This window comes from Scatophagus argus, chromosome 5, assembly GCF_020382885.2.
Source record: "Scatophagus argus isolate fScaArg1 chromosome 5, fScaArg1.pri, whole genome shotgun sequence".
Taxonomy (NCBI): domain Eukaryota; kingdom Metazoa; phylum Chordata; class Actinopteri; family Scatophagidae; genus Scatophagus; species Scatophagus argus.
The window spans coordinates 8,246,825-8,267,625 of NC_058497.1; the positions used below are offsets into that span (position 1 = coordinate 8,246,825).

At 41.5% G+C, this 20,801-nt stretch overlaps 1 protein-coding gene across 7 annotated transcripts in view; it reads right to left on the reverse strand.

Moving 5' to 3' along the window:
• fli1 (Fli-1 proto-oncogene, ETS transcription factor) overlaps nucleotides 1-17,532 on the reverse strand; it is a 31,718-nt gene extending 14,186 nt beyond the window's left edge. The window contains exons 1-5 of one of the 7 annotated variants that reach the window (XM_046390375.1): nucleotides 17,328-17,532; nucleotides 15,381-15,492; nucleotides 5,933-6,144; nucleotides 5,450-5,601; nucleotides 4,165-4,368 (exon numbers count right to left, since the gene is read on the reverse strand). In XM_046390375.1, coding sequence (XP_046246331.1) covers nucleotides 4,165-4,368; nucleotides 5,450-5,601; nucleotides 5,933-6,144; nucleotides 15,381-15,446 — 634 coding nt within the window. In that variant the 5' untranslated portion in view covers nucleotides 15,447-15,492; nucleotides 17,328-17,532. The other 6 variants (XM_046390377.1, XM_046390376.1, XM_046390374.1 and 3 more) reach the window with 6 other exon arrangements.
• Nucleotides 17,533-20,801: the final 3,269 nt, after the last annotated feature.

A 20,801-nucleotide genomic window follows, 5' to 3' on the forward strand; every position in this document is an offset into this window, starting at 1 on the left:
AAAGGCTAATTACCTCTCAACATGTCCAGCCCTTGCTCCAAGTTTATACATGACCAGTCTGTCACTGACCAAAATAATTAGTCATTCCGTAAGACACAGAACAAATACACCTACAAAAAGGCAAAATAATAAAGTTTTACCAAGTTTAGTCGAACTAATGTAGATATAGAATTTCCTTACACATATCCTTTTTGAAAAAAGTAATATCACACACTATCATCACTATTATCACAAAAAATTTTCATATAGCATTTTCTAATCTCCTACCAATCTGCCTTTGTATGTAAAGGGAAAACTACTTCTTATATTGGCACTGAAAGTTGGAATTGAACATATAAATCTTGAATTACTGTCCAGTGTGACTGTAATTCATTGAGATACTGAAATTTTATTCATGGATGTCCTCATCAGAAAACAATATTGACTTATTTGTTTACATCCCTAAAACAACAAAGCAAACGTTGCTATAGCTCAACAAAAACCTCTTGCAAACCTAACCTTAAAGATGCTTGTATACTCTGCTAGTTGTGTGAAGAATGAAATAAAGTTAAAACCCTGTTTACTTTCTCACCTTCACAGACCTGACCAATTTCAGATTGTCAGTTTCGAAATTTTTATGTTGATTTCTACGTATCTCTATGTCCACACAAACACATTTCAACCATCTGTCAAGCCAAGCACTTCACAATGTGCTGTGCACAGGTATTGTAGAAAGAAATAATTTAAAACATATGGGATTAATATTAAAAAACCTGACTGAAATCCAAGGTTTTGTAGAATTGCCCCATATCTGCATTCTTTACTGGCAATTGAGTTGAAAGTACTGTTGTAATGAACCTCTAAGCAGCTATCTTAAATTATAGCTGAGCTCATCGTGTTTACATGAATAGCAACTGCTTATTATCCACGTCCACTTATGCTAATGTGAAATGTACATAAATTCCTGTAGTTCTAAGTGTCTGAACCCCAGCAGTCAAGTGAGCAGCCGCAAACTGCTCTGTAACGGTGGCTAACTGCAGACAGCTAACAGTAAAGGGCGCAGAGCCAGGCCGTTGAGCCCCTCTGCACCAGTGATAATCTGCCAATAGAAAGAACTAATGCAAGGGGAGCTCAATAAAAATGTTGTGAGGGGAGAAAGAGGAGAGAGAGAGAGAGAGAGAGAGAGAGAGAGAGAGAGAGAGCGAGAGGAGAGAGAGAAAGAGAAAGAGCGAGTTATCCAGACCTCCTTTTTCCCTACTCAGCCTTCGAGCCCAGATGTTTACGGCCTGTATAAACTATTGAGGGCTTGAGAATGTCCCCCACTCTGGAGCGAGGAGCAGCACTGCAGAAGCCGGGACTTATCACTCTCTCTCTCTCTCTCCCTCTCTCTCTCTCTCTCTCCATCTTGACTCCCCCACTCTAAATCCATCCAGACACACAAGCAGTGGCGACAGCTGGGAAACAGAACTATTGCTATTCTCCAATGACACTCAATCATAACTACCTCGGACCATTTCCACACACTTCTAAAAAAATAGTTCACCCCCCAACTTACTTTTTTTTAATCTCACATTTGCTTTCTGCAACTGTTTCTCTTGCTCACACCCATCTGCCTCTGTCCTCAAATAACTACTGTACAATCCATCTGTCAAGGATATATTTCTTCATCCAATTATATTTCTTCAGAGCCACAGTACATTTGCTCTCAATTCTCCGTCTCTTTACTTGCCATCCTCACTCCTGTTTCATTTCTGCCGTCACCCCTCTCTTTTCCCCTCTTTCCTCTTGCATCTCTATGTCGGAGGATCTCTTTGGTTGTCTGAGGTTTTTATGCTCTGCTCCATTCCCAGCACATGTGGTATCAAACCGACCTACATGGGTGCGATAAAGCAAACAGTCCGCGGTCCCTCCCTGACAGACTAATTTGAACAAATTCTCAAATTGCACCCCAAATTGAAAGCACATTGGGGTGCGGGCGGCCATCACTTATAAAAATCTGGATAAGTGACCAACAATGAGGCCAAAATAATGCATGGGCAACTACCCTTGTTACTGTCAGCAGCTGGATAGCCAGACAGATGTTCAGATTGTGCCCACAGTTGCACCAGTGTGGGTGTCTGAGTATTTCTGTGCATGACGTGGCAGGAATGTTTTGTTATGGTATGGCTGTAGGGTGGGGAAGTGTGTCCTTGCCCTGTGCCGAGTGTACATACAAGGCTTAATGACTCTGAGGAATTTTAATCAGAGGTTCAATAAACAGAACCCAAGGCACACATGATGCACACAGATGTGTATGAAATGATTGCAGTACCCCATTGGACCATCCATTTGTTGGAGGAGAATGGGTTGGAGGAAGACATCATATGACCTGTAATCACTAATACTTCCAGGGCTTGGCTCAGTCACCAACACACACACACACACACACACACACACACACACACACACACACACTTTCTGTATTCTGGAAGCTCGGCCAAGCTCCAGCTCTCGTGAGTGAAGCCAGAGGTCTATTTTCTGGACGAGGTTACTCCTTGTCTATGATTGTGTTTGTTTGTGCTGCGGGGGGAAAGAAGGACTGGCTTAAGTTTCTAAATCATCAGCCCTTCAGGGTCTGTATAAAGCTTCAACCCTCTTCCTCTTCTTACTCCTTTTCAGTCTTCCTTAGATGCTCATTTACTAACATGGTTCCTCTTGCCTTTAGGCTCCTTAGTGTCAATAATACACACTGCTTGCTTCCAAGAGAGCTGCCCCAAAACAGGTCAGCCAGTCCAGGCACGGGACGGGAGCATTCATCTTTTTGATTGTCTGGAACACATCCAAAGCAATTTCAACTGGCAAGTGGAGAGGATTCCCGAGACATCTCTTCTGTCTCCAAAACACACAAGGTCTAAATCAAAAAAAGGGCAGCAATGGGCAGAGTCGCGGTGCAGCACGCCTAAGCCGTGGCTAAGTCCCGCAGCCAGTGGCCATAATGAAAACTGCTCTGCAGAGTGTGCCCAGTGGCGGTCAGACAGATCCACCCGCTGCAGTGCTGCACAATGAGGCTGTTATACTCATGACAAGCATCTCGCTCTGCCCAGACGCTGTGCACAGAGAAAACTGTTGACACCCACAAAATACAGTTCCCATTACATCACGCCGAGGCCCATCACAATTTCTTGGGAGTAATGTTAAATTTAGTTGAGCCATCAGTCACTCCACCCAACGTGGTGTCATGATATTCTGCAGCCACAGAGGAGGCAGTTCTCTTTATTTTTCAGTACAGAATGCGAAGAATTCATATACGGGACAAACTATTCTCTGTAAGTCAAACAGTCACATCACTCATGATCTGCTTATTTTTACAGTAAAAACAGACATACCTATGGTCTGAACAAGACGCCAGTATGTATTCAAATCAACGACCCTGCCAGATGTTACATCTTATATTGAAAGGTAATTTGCATACTGCCTCAGAAAACTGGCTTTGTTTGCCCACTGAAACATATGAAGCAGGATTGCATGAGGAACTCTTCAAAGGTAAGAGGCTCAATTTTAGTTGCCTCCATTGCAAATTGCAGATCAACTTTCTTTGCTGTGCTGAACACACAGGCCTAGCATGATTCCTTAGGCAATGCACCTGGGCTTCATCTTTCTGGACCATGTGGAATAAGGCGCTGCAAAGTCAAGTGGGGGACGTTGTCGATGGTTATCTTGAGAAGGAGAAGAAAGCCCCTTGGTTTCCACAGCTCTCCTTAATACTGGGTAGCCATTATGGAGAAAAGAGTTTCCAGTAAAAGCAATTTCATTGTTTATGAATGGTAATGTGAGTATAGTGCGGCGACAAAAAAAAGTGTCATTTTGTTTGCCTGGGTTTGGCATTTTTTCACTCTTATTTCTCATCCAAAAGTACCGAAAAATACATGAAAGAAGGCTTGTGTGTTGACTGAAAGTTGATTTCGAGCTGCAGGAACACCAAGAGTAAAGTTCACCAAATTTACTTCGACTTTCTTTACAATGTCAAAACCATCTGAATATATTCAGTAGGAACAACTTTATGTCTTGTTTTTTGTGATATGTTTTACAGCTTTTACTGTGGTCCAATATTTGTAGCAATAACCCTCTGATTGATTATCACCCCGTGGCTCTATTGATTTACCTGTTTATTTATACGAGCACCTAAATTGTACAAAGTGTACTTACTTTCCCTGAGGTAATTGAGATGAGAGAGAAGCACTTCTGCGTTGTACATGGTGGTGAGCCGCAGGAAGTCATCCTTTCCCATCTTGCACAGCTCTTTGCCATCCGTGTTTTGAAACATGGCTGTGTCAATCTCTAACAGGCCGTACTCCTTAATGGCCCACTCAAGCCACTGGCGCACATGGTCATGGGACCACAATGATGGGTCTGCAGGAAGACAGAAGAAGAGAGAGGAAATTTACTGACTTTATATTAGTTGTTTCAGGACAGACACCAGGGAAGACATAGTTGGGAGAGCCTCATATCTGACTAAGGTAAAGAGAGGGGGAGAAGTGAACAAATTGGAAACAGAATTATGTATCAGTAGCAGACCTTGTTCGGATACTCGTAAATATTCTTGGTCTTATTTTGACCACATGGGTCTAAGGATTTGCCTCAGCGGGGTGACTCATGTGAGGTTCCAGGTACATAATCTTTCACAGAGTAGTGTTCATACATTGCTTGTTCAAACTTTTTAGTATGTTTTGCATTGTTCCATATGGCAGGAAAGTAAACTAAAACAAACAAAAATATTATTTTCAAGTACTACTTTACCCCAGTTCTGACATACTGCACACTGAATCTGGAAACCAAACCCAAAACTGACCACTAATGGTTAAGGAATGACTTCCATGTGGAGCTGCTTTTAGGATAATAGATGAGTGGCCGTTTGCATCACTTTAGGACTAACACTTGAATAGCCTCTAAGGTGGAAAAATCACCAAGGCTCCATTTGATAATAATTAAATGAATCGCTTGTGTTCATTTTTGGGAAAATACAGTCATTCTCTTTGGCTCTCTGGCTTAAGCGTAACAATGCAATCAACATATGCATTAAATTACTTTTCTAGAGACTACAACCTTAAAACCGCACTTATGACTACCTGTTTTATTTCACGTACTGAAAAATCATTCGTGAGATAGGTGAGGAAATTTATACAGGGCTGGCAGACATCTCTACCTGCACACATGCTCCCATGAGTGACATAAAACACTGGAACATCGCTTTACCCTATGAACCAGCTAAATAGAAATAGGACCCATAAACCATTTACGACATTGGCAAAATTATACCAAAACAGAAGAGCGATTCTGATTGTGACGACAGTAGCAACAACTTTGCACCTGTGCAAAGAAGCAGCCAATAAACATATATGTTTACGAACACACACATACTAAAATTAAATCTTATCTCTCTAATGTCAGATTAGGTACAGATTTAAACTGTTGGTCAAAATGTTATCCTTACCCGCAGGTACAATGACTCTCCGCTCATTGGTGGTCATGTTGGGGGGAGGGGCATTCTTCTCATCCATGTAGTTTCCATAGTTCATCTGAGATGTGTCGTTGCCCCCCACCAGCTTATTGCATTTACCCACACTGCAGTCCACTGGAGACTCCCTGCTACACAAACCCACACATACAAGAACATTGTGAAAATATTATCAGCAGACAAACTGGGTGTTGTTGGTTTTTCTTTTCCAGTCATTGACTTTGGCATGGGATATTTAGGCACTACTCTGGCCAGGGCCAAGTATATTGAAGATTAGAAACAAAAAGTGGAGATTAGTTGTGGTAAAGAAACGGACTGTTGAATGACAAATGTCAACATTTATAGCAGCAGCTGCGGAGATGAACACACAATGTCTAAAATGTCTAATAAAGACAGATAGAAACCCATTTCTCACTGAGCACATAACATAAGACACAGGAAGTGGTTGTCATGCAATACCTGGATCCATTCATGTGTTCATATTCTCTCTTGACGTTGACCCGCACTGGCTGGTTGATCCACTCCTGCTGTGGGGGCAACGGGTTGATTTTGTGGGTCTGGCCATAGTCCTGTGTGCCAGATGCAGTCATGTCTGTCTTGGGGAGAGGGGCAGCAGCAGCGTATGGAGGCTCAAATAAGGACTGGTCTTCACTCACCACTGATAGCGCCTCCTGTAGGTGAAAGGAACAAGTACTTGGTATGTTTTTCTCCAACAATAAGTATCTTAGTATAGCATAAAGCTAGACTTGCTGTGTCCAACTGTAACAAAACACACTTAGTAAATCAGATACATGATTTGGTGTTTTATGTCAGTGACCTGGAGTCTCTGTGGAATGCCTGGCACCTAACGCTACTCTCATTATAAGTATTAAAAAAATGATAAAATACGTTAAGGAAAAAGTTTGAAAGGTCCTGGCAGGCAGTTTATTTTATTTTTTGACAGGGACAGGTTAACTGTTTCTTGGCTGTAGCTTGATATTTAGCGGACAGTTACTGGATTAGTGGCAATCTTCTCATCTCGATGTCTCATCTGTTTTCCAAAATCTTGAACCATTTCGATTTGGAAGTTGTACTCTCACAATAAGAATGGTAAGAATACACATGCAGAACACACAAACATGAGCAGCTACAACTTGAGCCTCTCATTTGACACTACCCCAAAACTTGTGATGTCAAATTTTTAATCTCTTGTGTATCTTTGTTTACGACAATTATGTGCAGTTATCCGTCATATCGCAGTCTGGCATCCAAAGTTGTTTGTGTTTATAGCCCATGTAGTAACTGTACCTTCCTGTTGATGTTAGGATGACTTCAATCATACCCGAGTAAGATGGAGTTGTAAGCTTGGGCGCTGCCTCCATATTGGTTTACTGACATCAGTCAATCAGTCAATACACAGCTGGTTTACCAGTAAGGACCCATTGCTTCACATGTTTACTGTTTAAGCTGAAAATTGAACATTTTCTAAACAAACTTTAGCAGATACCTGGTTGTGTAATCATTTTCTCTCTGTCTCTCTCTCTATCTTCCTAACTTCACTAGACCCAAAAATCCCTTGTCATTCCCTGATGTGTCTGTCCGAGCAATGGGCCTCCCTCCACGGCTGAAGACTCAACAGAAGCAGAGGAGGTCATGGCTACACTGACCCCTCTGCTGTGGCTCAGCTGGAGCAATGTAAGTTTATTAAAGAAAACAAACACAGAAACTCAGGGCTGGCCAAGATATAACATCGTTTCCAACATGTTCCTCTTCTAAAGTCTTGGAAGTAAAGCAATGATTACGTTCGTTTTAACATTTTAACATACATGTGTCACTGTGAACAAGTTTAGTTTGCACAGAATGCCGATACTGCTTAAGAGTAACTTGATGAGTCAGCCTTTGTTATAATGTCTCCACCCATCATTGTTGAAACAATCAAACAAACGCAAAAAACAATAAGTCAGAAAATCAAGTGAAATCATTAATGTCATGTGCCTCTGCTGAAGATTAAGCTCGCGTCTGATGCACATCTGGATCTGATAGGATCTGATGGCACAGCTTAGACGGAGACGTGTCTAATTCCAGGGGACTGAATTATTTCATTCCAAAATGCCACATATCTGCCCCAGAGGGAAAATGCAACTTGATATTCACTGATCAATATTTCCAGGATGTAGCTGTTTGCATTCTCTAAAATGTTACTTTTATTAAAGCAAAATCCTCATGAGCTCACATAACTTCAGCTTCATTCCATTCTAAGACATTTAATGCAAGCAGAAAGTTTTCATTTATCCCTATTTTGTTGATAAATGTCTCTTTTTATAGGAAAAGAAAAACACAACAATAAAATGATTTTACTTTGAGCTTACATATATAAAGAAGAGAAATGATCCTGCATGTTTCCAGTAAGTCTGCAAATATACAGTCTTCTCTAAACAAGAAACATCCGACTAAAATATTTAGCAAATTATTGTATTTGATCAAAACATGATCATTGCTGTATTTCATCTTATATTTGAACCATAAACTTTGATAGCCAATGGTTCTTTGTAATTCCTAAAGTTTAGCTAATATTAATCACTATTTGAAACCACTGCAGGTACTTTACATAAAAACTAATCAAATAAAATAAAGTGTCAGCCGAAGCCTTCACTCTCAATCACTTATTATTTCAAGTTATGACAACCTGTGCAGTGTAAAGGGTTTATTATTAATTTGTAATTGTACTCTAGTGCCCTCTATTGTAATGCCAAAGACGCACTTCTGGTTGTTTTTACACAAGACAAATAAAGTGTTGATCATCTTTTGTAAACATCCTGTATTAAAATGGCCCTGTATTCTATTTGAACAAAGTGGTGAACTGGATTAACACGTCAAACTACTTCTCAAATGACGGAAAAACCTCTACATTTAATACTTAGTCAAACGCAGTTAGAAACTGCTTTTCCTGTGTCACATATCAAATGCAAAACTTTTGTACATCCAACAAAAGACGACTCTTTAGGGTAACGTGTGAATAAAAAAGCTGAACCTCTCCAGAGTATTTAACCATCTCGCCAGAATTAGATTTTCCAGTGATTTCATCAGTGGATCCATCATAGTCTGAGCCCTGGCTAAAAGACTCACTATCTGAGCAAAGCACACCAACTAGTCTGTGGATGATAAAGTGTAGAAGAATGAGAGAATGTCTCCTTACAGCTTGATAAGGAGTTAGTCAGCTATAGTGACTGTTGCACGTTATAATTACAGTGACATATCAGCTTGTGCAATTGAAACCATGATTGGCAAGTGGTGTGTGCCTATCAAGATTGTAGGGGGTATTTTAAAAATAGGAGCACACAGCACTACCACCCAGAGAAACTGAAAGGATGAGAGACCAGTGCCAGACCAGTGCCTATGTTTTCTTTCCAGTATCTGCGGAGAACACACACATGCTGCCAGTGAGAGTTACAGGCGGTTACACTCAGTATTTTGTCTGTCTCAGAATGTCTACAGATAATTCTCCAGTGGCAGTATGCCACTCTCAACCATTTATGATTAATTTCTCGTGAGGATCATATCTGCATATAATCACCAAAACCTCCATACACATTCTGAATCCAACCAAAAAAGAAAAAAAAATCCTTATAGACACTTTACCGAAACCACAAAAAAACATCTGAATTCTATTTTTTCATTATATCTTTCTGCAGCGCCACAGACAAAGAGGGAAAAAAACATCAAATACATCATGGCTCAGCTGTTAAACTGCAGGCCCCATTAAAAGCATTGTGTGAGTGTGACACCTGCTGGGAGCCACCTCTGCTCTGTTTACATCAGCCAAGGCTATCTCTCCAAATGCGTCACGACGCGTCTAGAGCAGACTGGATATATGCAATAGCTCCTCATCCAGACTACACGTGTAATTGTTTGACGTTCACACACAGCCATCTAGCAGGAGCCACCCAGGGGGGGCATTCCTGCCTTTTGTTTCAGGAGGAAGAGGAAACCTGTCAGGAAAAGATTGTGTAGAACAGGAAACTCTCATGGTTAGAGAGCCCTTCCTTTCTTTAAGCAAGCATGAATGCATCTCGCAGCCAGTCATTTATACCCAACGATTCAATTATGATTACTTTAATTGCTCTTAATAGCTTTGTTACAAAAATCCAGGCCGAGACGTTCATATCCTCTGGTAGCATGGCATTCTACCAGAGGACATGATAAAACCGAGCACAGGGCTGCATGTGAGAGGTGAATGAAGGGATTTAAGTGACTATATGCAGCCTGACATTTTTTCCTGGCCAACGTTTACACTCTCCCAAAACTCACACCACACCCAGCCGCCACAAACCAGCTACTTCAAATTTCCAAAAGAAAACAAGTGGCACTATTTTTCAGCAACAATAGGAGTAAATGCAATTACAGCAGTTCTTCTGAATTTACACTTGTTAACCGGAGGACACAAACTGAACGCATCGCAGGGTGAACTAATCGGGACTTGCCATTCAACATCTGGTGGCTGCAGCCATAATGCATCTGGAATTTGCCTGTCGGGGGCCAGTAGCCAATGTTAATGTAGACCAGCGCTCTTGACTACCAACATACCATTTCAAAATAGCTGTGTAACTATATAAGGAGCAAGCCAAGGTATCATTGTGAAGCCTTGTGGTTTTAAATGTTGCAAACTGAGCAGTTACCGCATGAAGTTACCAAATGACAGCTTTCCATGCACTTTGACAAAAGTGAGGGAGAGAAGTTACAAAAATCAACAGCAACCAAGACAGAAAGATCATTTCTTGTGTAAATACCAAACCATCACAGTTTTTTTGACCCACGACACGATCTTCGGACCGAGCCGGGCGATATGCCACACCGCTGTTGCGCAGCTCGACACATCGTATCCAGCGGTACATCCAGTCATGGCTATTGCTCAATCCGCGCTGCCCAGACTAAACCAAATCGTTGGACTCGTGGACTACTTATACCTATATGAAAGAACAGTCTACATCGTGTTGTCTGAAATAAATAGCCACTCCTTTTGCCTTCCCAGACGTGCGTAATTGTGCGCTTGGTCCCCAAAATCCAAAGCGTGATTCTGATTTAGCGTTAAATCCACACCGTAGCATATCCTCAAAACCAGGCAGCTTATTGAAAAAGCAAAGTGGATACTTTGAAATAAAGAGAAAAAGGAGGAAACGTGGTTACCGCTTTCAAACCGAGAGAAAAAAGGCGCTCATCGTCGTCAGATTGGAGGTCCCAGCTCACAGACCGACAGAGAGGGGCATTTCAACCCATTGCTTAAAAAAGGAGGCGCAACTCCGAAAAAGCAGTCTCCCACAAACTCATACACCCCGTTCTCCACCCTTACCTTAATAGTTCCGTCCATTTTGCGCAATTTTCAGCGGACCTCGACAATATCCCAAACATGACACGCTCCTGAATTAATTCCAGCCCCCGGTATGTGGCGGAGAGAAAGAGACACTTTTACCGGATTGAGTTTTTTCTTTCCTCTAAATTTGGGAAGTGAAGTCACCACTGTTGAGAAGGTTGAGAAGGAAGCTGTGTGTCACCGAAAGCCCTGCCTTCAAAAAAGCAGGATACTGTCCCAGAGAGATAAGCAGGGAAAACAATTGAGTGTTCGCTCCACTGTTATGTTTTTCTGCTCGGAAATATTTACAGGATGACTGCCTGCGTTGTGCACAGCCATTGCTGTGTAGCCTGTTGTAGAATAGCCCGTTGTGTGTTTTTGCGTTCCCAGTAATGTCACAGATGTTGTGGAAGAGTTTACTATTTGTCCGGCAGAAAAAAAAAAAAAAATTCTGCACACATTTGAAGTTTTCTGGAGTGAGGGTTACTGTCGCAGGGCACTCTAAGTTATGTGATCCCATGTTTTAGAGCGCTTATGGTTCACGCCTACACTTCAGACTTGCATCTGGCCATGCCTCCATCCCTCTGTAAATCTGCCTATTCTCCTATATATATAGTTGATACTTTAAATAAAGTTTGTCTTTGAATGTGGACAGATATTTCTCTCAGAGTTACTGCTGATGATGAAGCTCTAAATCAAAACATGACAGACAAACAGGGGAGAAACCTGAACACCTACGGCAGGAGTTGTAGCCTTGTCTTTTTCTTTCTTTCTTTCTTTCTTTCTTTCTTTCTTTTTTTTGTTACAGCTTTCTGTGGAGCTTCTGTGAAGTTTTCCTGAGACACCATTAATAAAATCCAAGCATTCAGCTCCTGACCGCACTTTAGTCTGGGGGTCTGCGCTACACGTGTGCGTCTGCTGTTCAGCACAGGACTCAATGTAGCCCCAGTCGACAAAAGCGCACTTGAAAACAGGACACGAGCTAGATTATCCTATTATTTGAACTATTATTGAGTTTTCTATTGCTCCCCACTCCCATTCGCTCGAGTTTAAAAAGAGAAATCCCCAAATCTCCACCCCCACGTAGGTATGTTTTTTTCTTCTCGTCTGCCCTATGAAATTGCCCTCATCAATTCGAGCATAATTTTAGTGCAGATGCTAGACGTGGAGCCAGCTCTAAATGTGACCAGACCAATAACACCAAGTTTAATTACCACATTATGCATTTCGGTGTTTCTTTCTCTAAAGACAAATGAAACACATCAAACTTAAAAGTAGGTGTTTAGAGATTTCAAAGCAAATCCACTCTAACCCGGGCTGTCTGCTTTTTTAACGGATTCTTAAAGAAGTTGAACTCCTATATTCTGTCAAAAAAAATAACATTTGATTAGGAAACACCTGAAAGAGTGAAAATGAAAAGAACAAAACGTGAACTAACCCATGAAAGAGCCAGTTTTATAATGTTCAACAAAATAATGCGATTTAGCTGAAACGATGATGATGACTATGTGCTTCAGTGTTGGGGTTCTGTCTCGGGGAGCCGCCTCACAGCGGCCAAACAGACTGGTCCGCCGCAGCGACTGGCAGCAGGGCCGGCCTGTCTGCTCTCGACCCGGGGGTCTGGTGGGGCTGAGGGCCCCCACCCTTGGGACCACCACATCTGGATCCTGCTAAGGGTCAAGGCTTCTCCTGCCTGAGGCCAGTTCAGACTCTTGTAATTAAGGGAGACACCTTGTTTAACTCTTCAGTGACTGCTTTGGTTTTTTTCTTCTAACCTACACATTCCAGTGTCTGAAGCTTTCATATTTGCATTTTATTGAAGGAAGAGGAGTGATGAAGTAACAAACTGAAGCCGTTCCTGGAGCTGGTGATTCTCTATACAAGACATTATGACCTGTGACAGAAACACGTCTCCTTTGTTTGACCCTGCTCTGGATTTATCTCATCAGATTCCATTAATAATAAGGGATGTTTACCCTCCACTGCACTGTAGAGTTTAAAATTAGTTTAGTGTAAATAGCTGAAATACAACTTTAGAGGTTGATATTCAAATGAGACAAAACCCCTGTGTTTTCCAGACAGGTCTGATCTTTTTAATCTGACAAAATTTTGCCAACAGCTTACCTCAGACAAGATCACTCCCTCTCCGTGTTAAAATACCTGCCATCACAGTCATAGAGCTTATTAGGAAGACTGGGGGTCCAGGACCTACCAAGACCATAATGACTACAGTGGTAACAAACATTTTGGAAGGCCAATAAACAGATGCAAGTTGGTTTACACAGCGAACCACAGAACATCTGGCTTGACGCTGGAACGAGACAGCCAGACATTTCTTCCTTACACCATGAGCCAGTAGCTCCTCTGTCTCTCCACCAGGGCAGCCAGCCAGAGGTAGGAGAACACATGAGAACTTTATGTTAAACAGTCCCTCAGTTGTTGGGCACGTCCTTTCTTTATTAGCTTATATAACAATCTACTAAGGTGTACTGTATGGAGAATTAGGTTACTTGAGATTTTTATCTGCCACACACACCTAACAAATGGAAACAATGTATCATAGGCAGAAATAGGGGGCGGTAAACTTAAAGAGGTGTCTTTAATCACAAACATTTTTGTCCAATGTGGAAGTGTCCCCACTGAATAGACTAGACCATTATTAAGACTTTTCCTTTAATAACCTCCTATGCTTATTGACAGTAAGTAAGGAAGTTGTTGTACATGAATGATGATTACTGTGCTTTGCTCAGTGTAGGCCTTATGGAACCACAGGAACAACCATACTCACCTGATAACAGTTCATAAATATGGTCTGCTCTATATGTCACAAAACTACAAGCGTCAATAGTGTCCAATAATAAAATGAAGTCTGTCTGATTCATAAAATGTTCTCCACGCATTATAAAGTGAGGTCTTGCTCATAACTAATTCACAAGTAATTTGTCTCCTTTTTAGCCCAGCTCAATCTAGTAGTAGTAGCAGAATGTGGTCACGTATAACAAGGCATTAACCATAAAGAGTCAATGTCAACTTGCTAATGGTTAATATATGTTTCTTAATCTAAAGTCGTAAGGCATATCTTATACTGTACTCTATGAATTATGGACAGGTGTACCTCATTTGATCAGTCCAGAGTGAGGAAATTACATATCCAGCGCTCAATGCTGTGAGAAACTTTTTCGGCGGAGTGTTATTCCAACAAAGAAGTAGTCCCAGTCAGTATGAGACTGCCAAGTTTGCTGTTTATCAGACTGCAGTCTTGTATTCTGATCATTCCTCCTCTCGTGCTAAAGGACAGCCTAAGTGAAAATACTGAGGGCAAAGAGTGGAGTCTGCAGCTCACATAAGCACGAACTGTCTGGCCTCTCGCTCTGGGCCATAATTAATTTGAGATTTATTTTTATTGGAGAGTTCCAGTCTCGCCCGGCCTTAACCAAACAAAACCAAATGCTGGGCCGCGGATTCGCTTGAATGAGGAATATTTCTTTAAATTTTGGATTGAGGCGTGCCACATTCTGACCGATATCTCACTTACAGTGAGTGAGCAAGTGAGTGACTTGCACGCAAAAATACACACCCCGAATCCAGGCAGGATAAAAAAAACAACATCACTGGAATCAGAACAAACAGAAATAATCTATCTTGCATTTCCACGGTAAGTCAAAGAAGCTATGAGATGCAAACACTGTAAAATTGACTGCCCACAGTCCTGCACCAACCTTTATTTCTCCCTCACTGTCCTGCCGTGTCCTTGTTTAAGGAGCAGAGCACTCAATTAAAAGCGTATTTTCCCTTAAACATTCCACGTTATTCAACTTTTTGACAACAAATCGGCAATTGTTCTGAACCCTTTAACGTCGAGTCTCTCTGCACTGGATGAAAAGAGCCCTTATTCAAAGGGGAAATAAGTCTTCAAAAGCATTAACAAGTCGCCCTTGGAAAAATACCTTGATTATGAAGATATTACCATAGCTCGGCTTTTTCACAATGGCTCATTTTAATGGGGCACAGTCCCAGCAGTCACTGCGTGCAGATTATTATGATGGATGTGTGCAAAAATCATGCAGCCTCCCAAATTAACTGACACAACTATCTGGCACGAGAAGAGTGCACGACGTGGACCTGACATTGTGTGGGCATTATATGGTCATATACTGTTCTGTATTTAAAAATAGTAATATTTAATGCTTTCACTGCAGACGGGTTGGATATGCAGGAGTTGCAGGTATTCACGCTGCGCCATGTGAGACGCGATGCACTTTTTTTTTTAATGTGAAAACCAGATGTGCGCTGTTTGCTTTATTCACATTTTCAGGACAGAGAGAGAGGTGGGGGAGGGGGTGGTGGTGGTTCATGACGTCAAAACCATAACAACAGCATTTAAGATAGAGGACAGTGTATAAAGCTGCATGTGTTGAACTTATAACGTTGCAAAAAATATTTTTCAACAGGTCATTTGCATTCGGGGCCTCTAAAATCAGCAGAAATTGTTGGAAAAATATGATGAGATATGGTTGAACATCACGTCACAGCCCAAGTAAAAAAAAATGAAAGGGCTCCGATGTGTCCCTCCAACATTACCTGATCGAAGAGACGGTGGTGTCTTACCTTGACGTAAGACGACGTGTCAGGGACAGTTTGAAACATGTCTACTTGACAGACAGGCCCAAGGGTGCTCAGTGTCCAGTGGGCCCTGAGACAAGGAAAAGATTGTGATTATTGTTATTATTTTTAACCCGGTGTATTATTTTCATGCTGAGGGTTATTTGAAATTTTGTTAAATTTCCAGCGTGACAGAAAAAAGTTTTCTTGTCAATCAAACATCACTTTCTACACTTGACATGACAGCTACGTGCTGTACAGCAAACATTCACATGCATCGCGGGTTTTGTGCACTTCCACATGGGTTACCACTTCCACCAAAATAAAGGGAAAGTCGGTTTTCCTTAATGCCCCCCCCCTCCTCCATCTCTGGCTGCACACATAATCCTTTGATTCATTCATAGAGACCTCATTTTTCTCCAGAGCGGTCAGCGGTTGTTAGATACTCGGGTACGTTTTAATTACCGCTGTCCGTACATTAACAACACCAAGAGATGGAAATTACACCACTAACCTACTGGTAATATGGATGAATTACTCCTATCGACCAATAGGAGCTGGGCAGCTAGAAGAAGAGGCCCCCATCCCAACCCCCATCACGTTTTCCCCTAAAGCTTACCACATATTGAAACACTTTTCGCTTTAATAAGTGCAGCTTACAAAGTCTAGGGTGAAAGGGCACTTAGAGGACGGTGTCTTTAGCCCTTCCCTCCCTGCGCAATCATTAGGAAGGCGGTGGCACATACCATCACAAATGGCTGTTATATAGACTGTGTGATAAAGCAAATGAACGTATATGGAGCTCTATATTGGCATTCAGGACGCACCGTTAAAGTTCAGCATAACTTAACAAGGCCATTGGGACGTTATTCTCCTGTTCAGTAGCATGTGCTCTGACCTGTCAGGATTATAAATACACAATCAGGAACCCTTTTACACACTCGGCTTTTTAGCGCAATTAGCGGTGGATGCAGATCACTGGCCCTTGTGATGTTAAGCCAGTAACCCTACAGAGAAAATGCAACAGAACAGAAAAATGAAAGAATAAAAAAGAAAAAGACAAGGAGAGGTATACCTTCCTAACCGCGATCAAGGGTTTAAAGGGCTGCATTTCTGAATTTCGTACATTTCTCTTTTTGTACAGCGCAAATTCACTTTTCTGCTGAAGTTTTCTTAGACATTTGCCCAGCGGGGTCTTATATATGAACTAAATACTTGTAAGAGACCAATGTTGTGTTTGTTTTGTTTTTTGTTTTTTTGTTTTTTTGTCCTCTCTGCTCCTGCAGACAAACGCAGGGCTCGCTTCATAAAGTTCCCCAAATGCATCCAATTTCTACGCGGTAAAAAGAGCATAGGATGCCGCATCTGCAGCCAATTAGGCGGAGGAGGACTGGTGAATAACGGCGTGAACCTCCCTCCGAGACAGCCCCATGGGCCGGGACCCCTCTAGTGTTACATTTTAAGCATCTTACCTTGCTGTTATCCATCATACACGAGAGCCAACTGATTTTCAGTTAATAAGCATTCATTTTTTTCCGTACACAGGCCTATAGACTTCCCCAAAGTGAGACTGCAAAGATGAGAACTGACAAAAAAAGTTCAGTGGGCTACTTTTCGATTGCAAAGTCATGTTTAGCCCATACCTGGAATAAGGTAAAAACGTTTAATGACACGTCTGATGGCGATAAGACGCGAGCATCTGCACAAAGATCGAGGCAGGCACTGTCATCTGAAACGTCTAAACTTTTATTTTTAGATCGATTAATGTGCAGTCCGGGTTTGGTGCCGTTTTTAAAACGAGTCTGGGCATCAATGAAAGCAATGAAACAAGTGGAAATGATTTACTATTCGCATGCATTCGTTGCAGTTTGCCCGAGCAGGACTTCAGCGATCCCGACTGACTTTGTCTTATTTTTTCTCACTCACCTGTCGTTTGTGTGTCGGTCGCTTTTCTGCTGCTTTTCTTCGACCTAATCACTCCTCCGCCAATTTTAAATAATTAGTCCCGTCCAGGCAAAGCAGTTTTCCGATGATGATGATGATGATGACAGTGAGTTATTTTGAAAGGGGCTGAAAAGGAGCGCCCGGTGTGTGAATGGAAATGTTGCTGAGATGGGAAAGTCGCGACCAATGAGCAGCCAGAGAAAACCTCCCCTTGCCTGCCGTGTGAGGCCACTGAACCATGAAATAAGGGAAAAGCAGAGAGAGAAAGAGCGTCATAAATCTGCTCTGCAAAGCGTTATGGTTAAAAAAAGTGTAGAAATATTTGCAATGTATTTTTTTTTTTTTTGGGGGGGGGGGGGTATTTTTATTTATTTTTTTTAGACGTTTAATTAGTTATTAGTATTAATTTGTGATTTTGTGGCACCACAAATATCTTCAAAGCAGTGGTGAGTGTGGGCAAACTGCTGTGTCAACGTCAAAACCACCACAAACACCACTGCAAAAACATTATTCGTCTTCCAAGAAGCTGTCATTGTTCGTCTCACCTGCATACTTTCCTTCCGAAAATTAAGAGACAGACAAAGCGCATTCACGCATGGATTTATGCGCTGTTATTACGACAGGAAGCATTTTATCTCACACATTTTAACGAACTAACAAAATATTATTAACAAGGAGCAGGTTTCATGTTTAATATTTCTGAAAAATTAAGAATCATCCTGAGTTGTGCTAAAGTGTTGTGAATAGGCCTACATTCTTGATGAAGAATGACTTAACAAAGGGTGGCGTTAAATCGGTTGAATACAGCAGCATGTACTCTGTGCAGATATTCATTCATGTTCCTGTCTGTCCTCATGGTGACAGTTCCCGCAGGAATACACCAGCAGCACGAGTTCCTCTGCAGCGGCTCTGTCTTTTCCTGCTCAGTTGACCCCACTCAGTTCACTAACTTCATTTCCTTCACTTTGCATGCCGTCGTCTTCGACCAAAAGTCCCCCCCCCCCCAAAGGATGTGGGGCAATTCACGGTGAGGAAAGTCGCCCAACCATAGCATTTTATAGCCTCATCAAGGTCGCTATTTCATACAGAGCAACCAAAGTGAAGCAGAGAAGTCGCCTGTAACACTTTGCACTGGAGAGCACCGTAAGAGATGACAAAGATGACTGCGCAAATCTGTTTTTTTAAAGGCTTGTTTCAAGTGCTCACTGCGACAAGCACCCGCCATAAAAAGATGCGTTTTTCTGACTGCTATTCACGTTGTAAGCTGATATTTTCAGCTAAATATCGAGGTAATGACATAACTTTGTCATATAAGAAAGATAGAAAAACTTAAAACTTTAAAAACTTAGTAAAATAATGACACATCAAAAACTACGTCAAACAATTTTCAGAACAATACAAGACGCAGTGCCATCCTGACTGACTCCACTGTTTTGTTTTAATGTAACTTTATTTTATTTATTTATTTATTTTTGCAGCGTTAGGGTCATCTGGTAGAAAAGGTCGTCTTTCATCACTGGCTAGACCTTCTGTTTGTTGCACCGTTTCCTAATGCAATGATTAAAAACAACAACATTGATAATAGTGTTCCCAGCACGAAACAATGGACGGAAATCCCAACATCCGTTTTACTGAAAAATGGCATTCATACGCCTGCTGTGTTGCCTTCCTCAGGATACAGTAGAAGAAGTTTTCTAACACATTTGGACAGCAACAATTACATTTTTTAAAAAGAAAAGAAATAGAAAAAGAGATATGTTATGTGATCATTTATTGTATATGTATATGATATGAATATTAAAGAATGTAGAAACTTGTTTTGGTAGGACGCATCAGAGTATCAGAGTGCCGCCATTTAATCAAAAACACCTTAAATGTGCCATCAAATGAAATAAAAAGATGCTTCACTCATTTTCACTCATGAAAATGAGTGAAGCATCTGGATACAACTGTTATTACAGCAGTGGATCTGTACTAAGTTAGTTACCATTTGCAATTAATTATTAGCAGATGTTTATCCTCAGATAGTAGCAAGCGTTTCAAATAGCACCATGTCAGTTACCAGAGGCTGTACTGTGGTTGTCTAAACCTTCTGACACTGATTGCTTTGTCTTATGTCACAACACTCTTTTTTTGTCATTTTTAAGGAGGAGGAGGAGAAAAAAACAGACTATATTTGCAAATGGTTCAGCTCTGTCTGGTTTCATCATCTTGCACCATGCCTGACTTCTTGTTTTTGCCATGGTATTGACATTAAATGTGGAATGTGGCTGTGAGGTGACTATGCCTCTTGTGGACAAGCAAGAGTCCTGACAGTCTGGTGTGTCTCACTTGTCTTTCATAATTATTAGTGTATCTAGCAATTAGAACCTCCTACTGCAATCTTAGAGCAAACCTGATCCTGCACAGCAACAGTTTCCCATATGCACTCCACTGCCAGTCTGTCCTCACTGGTATGTTAACATCGCAGAGCTCCTTCTCTTGGGATCTCACCAAAAACACTTATGTTTGAGATGATGTGGGCAACCTACAGGCATCTGTGATTACATCGCCTAGAGTAAATGAAGCTCCTTACTCTGAACTGTAATGAGTTATTTATTTAGTTGAAGGGGCTACCGAGAGATGATCTGGAGATGGAGATCAGTCCCATTCCAGCCCTTTTTTTTGGCTCCTTGGGGAGAGAGAAAATGGCAGTATGGCACCAGGGAAGGCAGGGCAGAATATCAAATCTTTTAACACAAGCTTCCAGGCAGTCATGGGTCAGACATGACAACAGCATGTAAGCACAGGGCTCATGTTCAAAAGAGTGGAAGTTCTCTTACCTTACTGTTTGCATCATTTTCATGTACCGAATTACAGTTTGGTAGATTTGAGAGAGGCCTAGTTGATGATTCTTATGGTAAAACGACTGTGACACATCTTGCAGGGAAGCCTTAACCACTTTACTCTCCGGACACTTACAGAACACACACATTTAATGATGACAAGCATCCTTTGTTGCATGAAAAGGCTTCGAAAAGAATTTAAAAACATTGTGATGGTTCACCTTCTCATCATATTAAAACAAAACAACTTAAAGTACAGAACAACTTATAAAAGCTCTTCCTCTGCCTGTCCAATGAAAATAGCTCACACAGAGTGCAGACAGCAGCTCACTTGTGTGTGCAGTGATAATTAGCAGGGGGAAGTATTAAATTAAAGCAAGGCAGTCATTTTATGAGGCAAGCATTTATGAAGGTAATAGCATCCCTATAAATTAACGACCTCCCAATGCCTCCTGATGTGTTGCCACTCATCAGGTCTAGAGCAAGCCACGGATTCGTCCACTATATGACCTCATTCGCTCAGTCTCGGTCTTCTTGCCCCTGGGGGTTATGCTGAGACGAGGGTTTGGGAGAGTGGATGCTTGTGGAAGGACATGTGGTGGCGAGACAAAATGCATGTTATCATTACATA